Source organism: Musca vetustissima, unplaced genomic scaffold, assembly GCF_032173495.1.
Source record: "Musca vetustissima isolate MV318-11 ecotype Yass unplaced genomic scaffold, APGP_CSIRO_Mvet_v1 utg335986, whole genome shotgun sequence".
NCBI lineage: Eukaryota > Metazoa > Arthropoda > Insecta > Diptera > Muscidae > Musca > Musca vetustissima.
The window spans coordinates 38,546-51,216 of record NW_026883688.1 but is presented as its reverse complement, the minus strand read 5'-3'; the positions used below and the strand labels follow the sequence as shown (position 1 = coordinate 51,216).

The 12,671-nt window shown below is 33.5% G+C and overlaps 1 protein-coding gene across 1 annotated transcript; it reads right to left on the bottom strand.

Annotated features, from left to right (window-relative positions):
• Positions 1 to 11,154: 11,154 nt before the first annotated feature.
• On the bottom strand, positions 11,155 to 12,113 carry LOC133330676 (dehydrodolichyl diphosphate synthase complex subunit Dhdds-like). Its single transcript, XM_061539087.1, has 2 exons — positions 11,460 to 12,113; positions 11,155 to 11,403 (listed from the first exon to the last, which is right to left on the bottom strand). Exons 1-2 carry the CDS (start codon positions 12,111 to 12,113, stop codon positions 11,155 to 11,157), a joined length of 903 nt encoding a protein of 300 aa, XP_061395071.1.
• Positions 12,114 to 12,671: the final 558 nt, after the last annotated feature.

Sequence of the window (12,671 nt, the reverse complement as noted above, 5' to 3'; positions counted from 1 at the left end):
CAAAGATGAAAACTAACTTAGTTCGGACATCGAGCATATAAAACAAGGTAGGAAACCGTATTACCGTGGTGCGATGTTAAACACATTGCAAAACAAAGCGAATAATATCGACCTTAGCGCAGTTCGGCACCAAAACATTTTTAGCTGAGACCAATGAACTCCACGTAAGTCGTCTAATGATACGATCCACACATTGATGTATGGCACAGTACGTTAAAACCGAAACGAAGCGAGAATTTATAAAAAAAGAACGTACCAGCCAGTAACTATTGATATTTGGTTGAATAGTGTCCCGGAGGGATCAACACAGAAACCCCTCCCCAAAGATAATAAAAGATATATATTACCTGACCATAAAAAAGAAATATATAGGTATATTGGAATAAGTTATATGTTTAAGGAAATGCGTCCATTCATGTTTTTTGTGTAATACCTTTTTTTATGTATTTGGCTTCATTATAGTATATTTTTTTTATTAAGTATTATTATCTAGTATTAAATTAGTTCAGTCATTGTCAGGGTGGTGTTTTGATCCAAGTCGAGGTGTTCTTGTCCGAATATTGGATAACATCCCCAAAGGTGATATTTAATTTTTTTGTGATAAAGGCAACAGTGCCTGGACCACCCGATATCGTCACTTTAAAGAGCTCTTTTAGGAGATATTAGGTTGGACCGACGAAATAGTTAGCCGAGTTTGCTTTATGACAAATGTATTTAGCCTTTGCGGGTGACTGATTTTGTGTTAGACCTCTATATACATTGGAATCAGAATACCTCTTTGTTTGACGAATGAGTTTTGGTCATAAGACCGTTCGAATTCAACAATAAGAAAAAAATATAAATTTTATATTTAAAAAATTCCAAGCATTGGAAATTTCATTCCTTTTGGAGTCTATTTTCAGCGTTGCATAGTTTACATAAGAAACGAATGTATAATTTATTAAAATATATACTCTTCATGCATTCTTTACACATTTTTTTAAAACATTGTGTACATTGTTCACATAAGTTTCTTGTTGAAGAACAATGAAGGCACAACTCTGTTGTTGAGTATTTCAAAATTTTAGATAAGAGTTGTTTTCTATAGAATTGTTTTTCATCTAAATTCTTCATGGGTTGATTTTTTATGTATTTTTCAGCATATTGCAATATAAATATACCACATTCAAAATTGTCATTTTGTTTGTCATACGAAAAATTTTTTATAGTCCATTTTTCACCAAGAATTATAGAAATTTCTTTTAAATAGTAAGTAACTATCTTTTGAGACGTTCCATGTTTTATTTGTTTAGGATCCAAGCAAGATATCTCTTTAGATTTCATATTCATTATTAAAAGATAATAATGATTGTTAATTATGTGCGGAATTAACAAAGATGTTGAAATATTAGCGAACGCTTCTACTAATATTGCATGGTTTTCAAAGCAATAATGATCGATTTGCACGGGTATGGCTTTGTATGTAGACTTATTTTCCTCTAATAAAATTGCTATTCCTGCATTAACAATGTTGTTGCGTAGCCACTGTTTGGGTTTTAGCGTTTCTAATTCGAACAGTGAAACAATATTGTCCCCAAATGGCCTACCCACAAAATATTTATCATATATCGGCTTGAGATTGCATATATAAAGCTTGTCCAAATCAAATTGTTTCAGAGTATTTTCCGAATATAATTTGTACGGGTTATATTCACATTTCTGAGAATATACACCATGATCGTGTTCTATGCTTTCACGTGTACTGCTTATGTTTTCAATCGTTCTAGCAAGATCTTGAAGTCCAGAAAATTTTTTTGAAAACATTGGTTGTGTTAAACGTCCTTTTTGAGATTTTTTATTCCAACCTTCTTTTATCTTGTGCAAATCTTGATTGGACATCTTACCAAAAACTTTTGAAGTTTGGGGCTTTTCTTTTGTCTTCTTGTGCAAATCTTGATTGGACATTTTACCAACAACTTTTGAAGTTTGGGGCTTTTCTTTTGTCTTCTTGTGCAAATCTTGATTGGAAATCTTATCAACGACTTTTGAAGTTTTGGGATTTTCTTTGGTTTTCTTGTGCATATATTTTTTTGGTATTTTTCCAACACCAATTGACTTTGTGGACTTTTTACTTTGCTTAGAAGATTTTACTTTTGTACCTACTTGTATGGATTCGTATATATTTTTGTACATATAAGTTCTATCGATATCTATGGCTAATGAACGATAATATTTTTCAACATGACGTACGAAGCGCCCAAGCCTGTTTTTCTGACCTTCCAAAACCAAGTTTTTCAAATTCTTATAATGGGCTTCTATTGGTCCATTGCTTACACGAATACTTTTGGGATATACGTGGTAACCCATGATATTTGTCCAACATGGTAGGAATGCAATATATTTTTTCAAAATAAAATTGAGTATCTGAGGGTTATAATATGGGTTTGATTGACCATCTACTTCATATATTTCGCTGGATTGTACCTTTGTTAATATATCAAAAAATTCTTTAGTAAAAGGGCTTGATTTTGAAATTTCCTCTAAGGTGTTATCTATGATTTCTTCCACATAAACTTTCCCAATGTCGTCTAAAATATTTTCTTCAATAGGCATTTTTGCAAAATCTAAGAACTTTGATACAGCTTTTCCAACTTCTGCATTTAAAAATCGCCCACTTAATATTATTGACACCATTTGAAACCATTGTTTACATTCATCAATAGAATTAAAATTAAAGGCTAGACCTATAGCTTCGCGCAAAAATTCCCGCAATTTTACATTATTTATTGGAACCCTTTCGTCAATATCTTTGCATATAATTTTGGTATAATGACTAGTGCAAAATTGTATTATTACAAAATCCAATTGCGCAGCATGAACGTTTAAAAAATTCTTGCATTTTACAAGATATTGCTGTATGCTGGTCATTCCATTAAACTCTGCAAGTATAGCATTAATAATAGCATAACTGCAATCTGTAACTATTCTTTTACATATTGGCCATTTCATTTGATGTTCTTGGCATTTTTCTTTCAAAAAATGTAAGAACAAACCAATTTCATAACTTGTGTGATTGCTCAGAATAGCGTCAGCAATGGGAAATATTTTTTTATCTTCCGAAATATGTGCTATTATAGAATATAAAAATATACGCTTATCCGCACACTTCAATGGTTCTACCACACTACCCGTAGCATCGATGCGAAACGTATACTGGACTTTTTCCAACAATAAAGAATTATACTTGAATAGCATTTCTATTCTATTTACACTAAATAAGTATACTTTTAATGGTGAAGCCAAATATTGTATAAAATCCTTATAATTTGTTTCACTCATAATGAATGTATCTATGAAAGGATGCGCATCATAATCAAAGTGGGCTCTTGCTTCGGATCTAATTTTACGAAATGTTGACAAAGATCTTAAGTTTTGTTGTTTTCCAACAAAATACAATGCTTTTGATTGCTGGTTGATTATCTTTTTCCTGTATATTATAGCTTTCATGTTAAAAAGTTCCGCCTTTATCAGCTGACGTTTCGGACCCCTAGCTTGGTAATATTTGTGGACCCCAATTTGATGCTGCAGTTCTTTTTTGGATCGAAATACACGGCAGGTTTCATTTTCTAAAGACAGTTTTATTATAAAAGTACAGCAAGCAGGATCATTGCAATATGCATATGTTGTAAACATGTCATTGTTTTCGTTAAACCTGCTTGATCGTATGTTAAGATCACAAACGTTGTTTGCTGCCTCGTATGTAACCCGAATGAAATACTGTAGAACTTTCTTCGGACTAAAATCATTATTTTGGTCCATAATATTACGGACGCCCTTGCATGAATATTCACAGTCAAAAAACTTACAGTCTTTAAATCGAATTTTTTCTCTTTCTGTTCCTTCAGGTAAACGTTTCACCAAACGAACGCTTCTGTTAGGCTTCTCGTTTGGATTTGGGGACTTTCGATTTCTTTTTAATAAATCCACATGGAAATCTTCCTCCGGAGTACCATTCAATTCATCGCTGCTTAAAATGGAGCTCTAAAATAATTAAAAATGTAATGTATATTTAGCAATGTTTTGTGTTGGTTGCTTTCTGTAAATAATTTAACTAATTTCCTTTCTTTTAGATATGTTAAGTTGAATTTGTAAACAAACATTATGAAAATTAAAGAAAGGCCAACAAATATTTACCTTAGTCATGCAGTCAACTCTGGAGCAGATCAATCAACTATTTCATACTATCAGTATTTTAAGACATAGAGGTATGTTTGTACTTACAATGTTAACTGTAGCATCCTTTTTAGGTTCTGGACAATTATCTTCTGTCTGCTTTATTTCTTTAGAGAGTACATGTTTGGTATTAGGATCTTGCAACGAATAGCAATGCTCCTCCAATATGCTACAACTTTCATTATGAGGTTTTGCTTTAGATATGTGATCCAGCACATTCTCATCCATAATTATGCAGTCTTCCATAGAAACTATTGATGTCTCTAGAACTACACTGGAATCAGAAGCGTCAGAAATTATGCTATCAATACCTGTACTCTCGGCCATTGGCAGTAAATTCGAAGATGCTACGTTTTTTTCCAATTCCTCCATTGCAGTCGAAGTATATGAATGATCGTCACTTATTTTATATGCTGTACTCTTATCATCCTCTTTAGCGCTTTTGAAAGTCTTCACAATGTCTTTTTGCATATTCTGCACTACATCGCAATTTGCCACATCGTGAGGAACACAATTGTTGTCAGTAGCCGAATTCTCGAGTGCAGGTAGTTTTGGCAACACTATTTGTTCTTGTAATTCATTCTCTGATTGCCAAAAAGGGAAGCAATCATTTATTTTTATTGCTGTATTTTTTTCCACATCAAGAACTGTCCCTTTCGATGCATTTACAACACCTCTCTGAATATATTGCTTAGCATAGTATGCAATTCGTTGACGATTATTTTTCGTATTTGTGAGCCGCCGGTATTTTGCCGTTTTATTCATTTCATTCAATTGGTCTATTATTCGTTGAAAGTGACCATGTTCATCTTTGTAAAAATGCGTTAGATTTTCTAAGCTATTACAATGTTGTAATATTTCTTTTAAAGAAACAATGAAGCACTTTAACATTTTGGATTATATATTTTTGTATCACTTTGTATACACGTTTGTTGTCGATGAAAACTTCAATAAAAGTGCATAAGCCAAATTTATTTTCCATTTCAAAATATCATTCTGTTTCATTTTTTCCAATAGTACTCAACGATATCTTTGCTAGGCATCCAATTCATCCCGTTTCGTTCCACTTTTTCTTATTCCATTACAAATGGAAAGTGACGAGAGTTGCCACGCTTTATTAAACAGATACTACATACACAATTTTATATTTACCCGTTAAATATAAAAATGTTTTTTTTTTCAATTTTATTAAACGCATTCTAATTTAAAATTAATTATTTATAAAATAATATATATGTAAATATATAATTTTTATATTTATACTTTTTAGATCATAATGGAAAATGTGCAACGACATTTTTTGCAGATGTGGCATCTCCTATCTTATTGGAAATGGCGGCTATAATGGTTGTTTTTGAAGCGATTCGCCTACATAAATAATAATTTCATATATATGCAAATGAAATATATATTTTTATAAATGGTAAGTAGTTCTCAATTATACAAACATAGACATATATTAATTTAAATTTCTTAATTTTAGGAAACAATTGAAGATCCCGTATGGAATACATAGGTACATTTTTAGTTTCTAATTCAGCATAGCGACATCATGGATATTGAAGTGAGAATGTATATGCGCGGAATTATATTATGTTGTTAGTCATTAAGAAATTAAATTTGTACATTATGTATATACGTTCAGTGTCAAAAATCAATAACTTGTTACTATAATGTCCATGTATATGCTAACATATTCCACAATTTTTCCACATTTTCCACAAAAAATAAATACATATTATAAAGAAAATAATTGGTGTCTTATCTTGCTAAATATGTGAAAGGACAACTATGGATTAGATTGGGTAATTTCTATAACAGGGTGCGCTCAATTATAACCTTTAGCTAGAGACGAAGGAATGGATACATCTTCTTTTGTACGTTTTTGTATTGATCCAATTTTCTGTCCTGACCACCAGTTGGAAACCAGAAAATTGAAAACTTTGTTCAACGAAAAACTGATTAGGAGCTCATGCGATACACCAAATTGCTCGTGAGGATCTCCTCTTTCATTAGACATCGAGTTTATGGTGTACGTTTTTATATTGTAGCTTCCAGATCCAGTTTTCTGTCCTTACCACCAGTTGGAATGCAGAATTTTTGTATCTTTGTTCAACGAAAAACTGATTAGGAGCTCATGCGATACACTAAATTGCTCGTGAGGATCTCCTCTTTCATTAGACATTGAGTTTATGGTGTACGTTTTTATATTGTAGCTTCCAGATCCAGTTATCTGTACTGACCACCAGTTGGAAACCAGAAAATTGGAAACTTTGTTCAACGAAAAACTGATTAGGAGCTCATGCAATACACCAAATTGCTCGTGAGGATCTCCTCTTTCATTAGACATCGAGTTTATGGTGTACGTTTTTATATTGTAGCTTCCAGATCCAGTTTTCTGTCCTGACCACCAGTTGGAAACCAGAAAATTGGAAACTTTGTTCAACGAAAAACTGATTAGGAGCTCATGCGATACACCAAATTGCTCGTGAGGATCTCCTCTTTCATTAGACATCGAGTTTATGGTGTACGTTTTTATATTGTAGCTTCCAGATCCAGTTTTCTGTCCTGACCACCAGTTGGAAACCAGAAAATTGGAAACTTTGTTCAACGAAAAACTGATTAGGAGCTCATGCGATACACCAAATTGCTCGTGAGGATCTCCTCTTTCATTAGACATCGAGTTTATGGTGTACGTTTTTATATTGTAGCTTCCAGATCCAGTTTTCTGTCCTGACCACCAGTTGGAAACCAGAAAATTGGAAACTTTGTTCAACGAAAAACTGATTAGGAGCTCATGCGATACACCAAATTGCTCGTGAGGATCTCCTCTTTCATTAGACATCGAGTTTATGGTGTACGTTTTTATATTGTAGCTTCCAGATCCAGTTTTCTGTCCTGACCACCAGTTGGAAACCAGAAAATTGGAAACTTTGTTCAACGAAAAACTGATTAGGAGCTCATGCGATACACCAAATTGCTCGTGAGGATCTCCTCTTTCATTAGACATCGAGTTTATGGTGTACGTTTTTATATTGTAGCTTCCAGATCCAGTTTTCTGTCCTGACCACCAGTTGGAAACCAGAAAATTGGAAACTTTGTTCAACGAAAAACTGATTAGGAGCTCATGCAATACACCAAATTGCTCGTGAGGATCTCCTCTTTCATTAGACATCGAGTTTATGGTGTACGTTTTTATATTGTAGCTTCCAGATCCAGTTTTCTGTCCTGACCACCAGTTGGAAACCAGAAAATTGGAAACTTTGTTCAACGAAAAACTGATTAGGAGCTCATGCGATACACCAAATTGCTCGTGAGGATCTCCTCTTTCATTAGACATCGAGTTTATGGTGTACGTTTTTATATTGTAGCTTCCAGATCCAGTTTTCTGTCCTGACCACCAGTTGGAAACCAGAAAATTGGAAACTTTGTTCAACGAAAAACTGATTAGGAGCTCATGCAATACACCAAATTGCTCGTGAGGATCTCCTCTTTCATTAGACATCGAGTTTATGGTGTACGTTTTTATATTGTAGCTTCCAGATCCAGTTTTCTGTCCTGACCACCAGTTGGAAACCAGAAAATTGGAAACTTTGTTCAACGAAAAACTGATTAGGAGCTCATGCGATACACCAAATTGCTCGTGAGGATCTCCTCTTTCATTAGACATCGAGTTTATGGTGTACGTTTTTATATTGTAGCTTCCAGATCCAGTTTTCTGTCCTGACCACCAGTTGGAAACCAGAAAATTGGAAACTTTGTTCAACGAAAAACTGATTAGGAGCTCATGCAATACACCAAATTGCTCGTGAGGATCTCCTCTTTCATTAGACATCGAATGGTGTACGTTTTTATATTGTAGCTTCCAGATCCAGTTTTCTGTCCTGACCACCAGTTGGAAACCAGAAAATTGGAAACTTTGTTCAACGAAAAACTGATTAGGAGCTCATGCGATACACCAAATTGCTCGTGAGGATCTCCTCTTTCATTAGACATCGAGTTTATGGTGTACGTTTTTATATTGTAGCTTCCAGATCCAGTTTTCTGTCCTGACCACCAGTTGGAAACCAGAAAATTGGAAACTTTGTTCAACGAAAAACTGATTACGAGCTCATGCAATACACCAAATTGCTCGTGAGGATCTCCTCTTTCATTAGACATCGAGTTTATGGTGTACGTTTTTATATTGTAGCTTCCAGATCCAGTTTTCTGTCCTGACCACCAGTTGGAAACCAGAAAATTGGAAACTTTGTTCAACGAAAAACTGATTAGAAGCTCATGCGATACACCAAATTGCTCGTGAGGATCTCCTCTTTCATTAGACATCGAGTTTATGGTGTACGTTTTTATATTGTAGCTTCCAGATCCAGTTTTCTGTCCTGACCACCAGTTGGAAACCAGAAAATTGGAAACTTTGTTCAACGAAAAACTGATTACGAGCTCATGCAATACACCAAATTGCTCGTGAGGATCTCCTCTTTCATTAGACATCGAGTTTATGGTGTACGTTTTTATATTGTAGCTTCCAGATCCAGTTTTCTGTCCTGACCACCAGTTGGAAACCAGAAAATTGGAAACTTTGTTCAACGAAAAACTGATTAGAAGCTCATGCGATACACCAAATTGCTCGTGAGGATCTCCTCTTTCATTAGACATCGAGTTTATGGTGTACGTTTTTATATTGTAGCTTCCAGATCCAGTTTTCTGTCCTGACCACCAGTTGGAAACCAGAAAATTGGAAACTTTGTTCAACGAAAAACTGATTACGAGCTCATGCAATACACCAAATTGCTCGTGAGGATCTCCTCTTTCATTAGACATCGAGTTTATGGTGTACGTTTTTATATTGTAGCTTCCAGATCCAGTTTTCTGTCCTGACCACCAGTTGGAAACCAGAAAATTGGAAACTTTGTTCAACGAAAAACTGATTAGAAGCTCATGCGATACACCAAATTGCTCGTGAGGATCTCCTCTTTCATTAGACATCGAGTTTATGGTGTACGTTTTTATATTGTAGCTTCCAGATCCATATTTCTGACCTTAGAAGTAGTAGCCTCCAAATTAAAAATTTGTCATATTTATAACTGCTGTTACTGGAATATTACAGATTAATCTGTAAATGGACACCATAAAATAAATTATACAACAATATTAGTAAATTTTTTCGTTATATTCATTCATAATTTTTGTGTTTTAATTTATTTTTTATTTAAATTTATTTATTTATTTTTATCACAGTTGCAAAAAAGGTACTAAAATGTAAAATTTGGTATTTGAATTGGAACATATTTATTTATTAATATGAGTTTTCTGATAATGGAAAATTTATTTAATTTGAATTGGAATAAAGATAAATATAAAAATTTATTTATTAAAAGTCTTAAAAAAACATAAATTTTCTGTTATGTGTCAATTTACTTACTTTTGTAAAAAAGGTACATACTCAACATCCGTAAACCAAGGACAAATATTGGTGGTAAAATCAAACGAACAAATTTCACCAAAAAACACAGCTGCTTTACAAAATGTTTTGTTTCCGTTTAGATTTGTAGGAAAGCTTAAATGATATAAAATCAAATATATGGTACATTGCATAGTCAAAAGCACGGCATAATTATGCTATGGTAAAAGCATTAAGTGATGTTAATTATTTAAATAGGTATGCTTACTTGACGAAATAAAAAAAAAATTAGTATAGTGTAATGTCTTATTAAGTCACATTGTTTTTTATTTGGGATATTTTTACAATTTTATTAAATCAGGAAATTATCGCGAAAAATGAATGGAATGTCAAGTTTTCACAATATGGGGTTGCAAATGTAATTAACATCAACGTACAATAACAAGAGGTAGGATAACTTGACAAAATTAACAAAAACTGTAGTCTAGTGTAATGCCTTACAGTGTCAATTTATATATAAACATATTCAAGAGGTTGTTTTGTTTATTTGACATATTTTTACAATTTTATAAAATGGGGAAAATATCGCGAAAAATTAATGAAATTGGGATACGAGCTTGCAAATATAATTATAATAAGAATTCTTCTCAATACTCCGAAAGTTTATTTCTGAGTGCTGTAATGTTGAATTTTAATTACAACTGAATTTGAAAAAATTTTTAATTTTGTTAATATTGTTCAAGACATTACAAACACATTTACAAATTGAGTAATTATTTTGACAGAACAGGGGCACACGAAAGAAAAAATTGTAATCAACAGGTACCATTAACCTACCTGATGTTATTATACCATGGGTGATATGAAAGCTACAGAATTTAATACAGTTGCATCCATAAAAAAACTAAAAAACAAAGCATTAGTCTAGCATGTAATTAAAAGTCATATTGATAGTTCATGGCTGTTAGGCAGTGAACAGAATAAGCCTGACACTCTAACATGGCAAAAACTAAGACCTTATGCTGGTAGAAGAAATCCGCTAGCTGTGTTTTACCTTATCTAATAATTCAAACCCCAGTTTAAAATCGAAAAATCATGATAAACTTTAAAAAATCATTCTTAAATACTATACCATTTTCAATGAACATACAATTGGTTAATTTTTGATGACTGTGAGAATATAACCTTGAGAAGTCATCCAATTATAAAGAGTTGTTTCTTGAGTTGTTTTATGAAGAGTTGTTTGTTTTTCCTTTGACTATTTTCCTATCATATAGTGTTGGTCGAATTAATAACAAGTTCTAAACCCAGTGAAAAATGCTTTGGAAATGTTTTAGTGCTGCAAAATGTAATAGACCAGCATTTTATCACTATTTTGTTAATAATAAACTGTTCTTAACAATACAAGTTGTACTTCCTGAATATATGTATTTACACACAAAAAAACGTCAATTTACATGAAAGTAGAATGGAGTTCACCCCTAAGAGGAAGTGTGTATGTGTAGTTTGTGACTATAAAGTGGAATGTATAACAAATAATTCTATTGGGCAGTAGACCACTTCAACAACATATTTCTTTTATATACATCTAGGCGATGCAAAAATCTTTGAACCCGATCAGTATAAAAGTTTGAACTTCTGGATGATATTGCACGCTTCAATCGCTCATGTTTTTTGAAGGATACCATGTGCTGACTATCTCTTTGGTACGTGAATATTCCCGCTAAGAAGTTCCATATTGTAATTTCCGGCCACAGGATTTTCGTAAAGTACAAAACTGTGGAATTTAGCTGAAACGAAAAGTAAAAATTAGTACGATACATGTATAATAGCCCATTGGATTTACCTGCCACATTAAAAAATCGCTGATTCGTGTTTCCCCGGAAGTTCGAAACAGTAAATCAGGCGGAGGTGAGTGTCTACTGTACAAACATTCTTCCAAAAGACGCTCGCTAATGTCTCCCTCTTGTAATCCATCGCCATGGCGAAGAACTTGTTCCACAGAATGCGTAATTTCGTCTCGAGAAGTGTAAGAGAAGGCGACATTTAAAAACAACTTGTTGTTGGTCTCCGTTTCTAGCATTGTCTGTGCTATGAGGTTTTGTAAATCTTCTGGTAAAAGCGCTATATTTCCAATAACCCTAATTCGGACTCCATGCTCTCGAAGTTTTGGACCTTCCTGGAGAAGTTTGGAAAACTTCTCCCGAGCTAAATCTAGTAAACCATTCACTTCCTCTTTCGACCTTTTGAAATTTTCTATACTAAAAGCAAACGTAGTCACTTCTCGAATGCCAATGTCAAGACACCATCGTAAACAATCAGCCAACTTATCAAATCCTTTGGAGTGCCCTTCGATCTTACGAATCTGTTGGGAATTAGCATATCGTCGATTTCCGTCCATCACAAAAGCTATGTGGTTTGGTAAACGAAACCCATTCTTAATTACATGCATGGCCACGGTTTGAAGCCACGTATATTTATAATCCGATACCCAACTCATTGCTTTATTTTTTATTTTAATTCAACATTTGTCTCCCAGTTTGTTAAAAATTTCAGCCTACTCGTGACAGATAGGACAGATGTTTGTAAATGTACCGAATAAATTGGTACCAAATATTTGTGCAAAGAGTAACCAGTTGCGAACAACACAAAATATAAGAGCGTTCCATGGTAGTCCATTTAGCGCCACTGATGATTCCATTAACTGTCAGATTGCGTAATTTCTACTTTAATTCGATGTGCAATGTTGCCAACTAAAACAAGAGCTTTGGTTTTGATACACACCTTTATTTTTGCATCATGGAGCGTTCGATCTCAATGGAATCGACATTTGAACTCAAGCGGATTTTGTAAAACTAAATAATCTTTACGAGTACACTATAATTTGTCAGAAAACATTTTAAAGCACAGTTACATATACGATTTTAAATCGACTGGATCATGGCACAATAAATAGGTAGTCCATTTAGCGCAGCTGATGTCTCGATTAATTGTCAATGTGGGTAATTTCTATTTGAATTCGATGTGCAGTGTTGCCAACCATGAAACGAAATTCAGA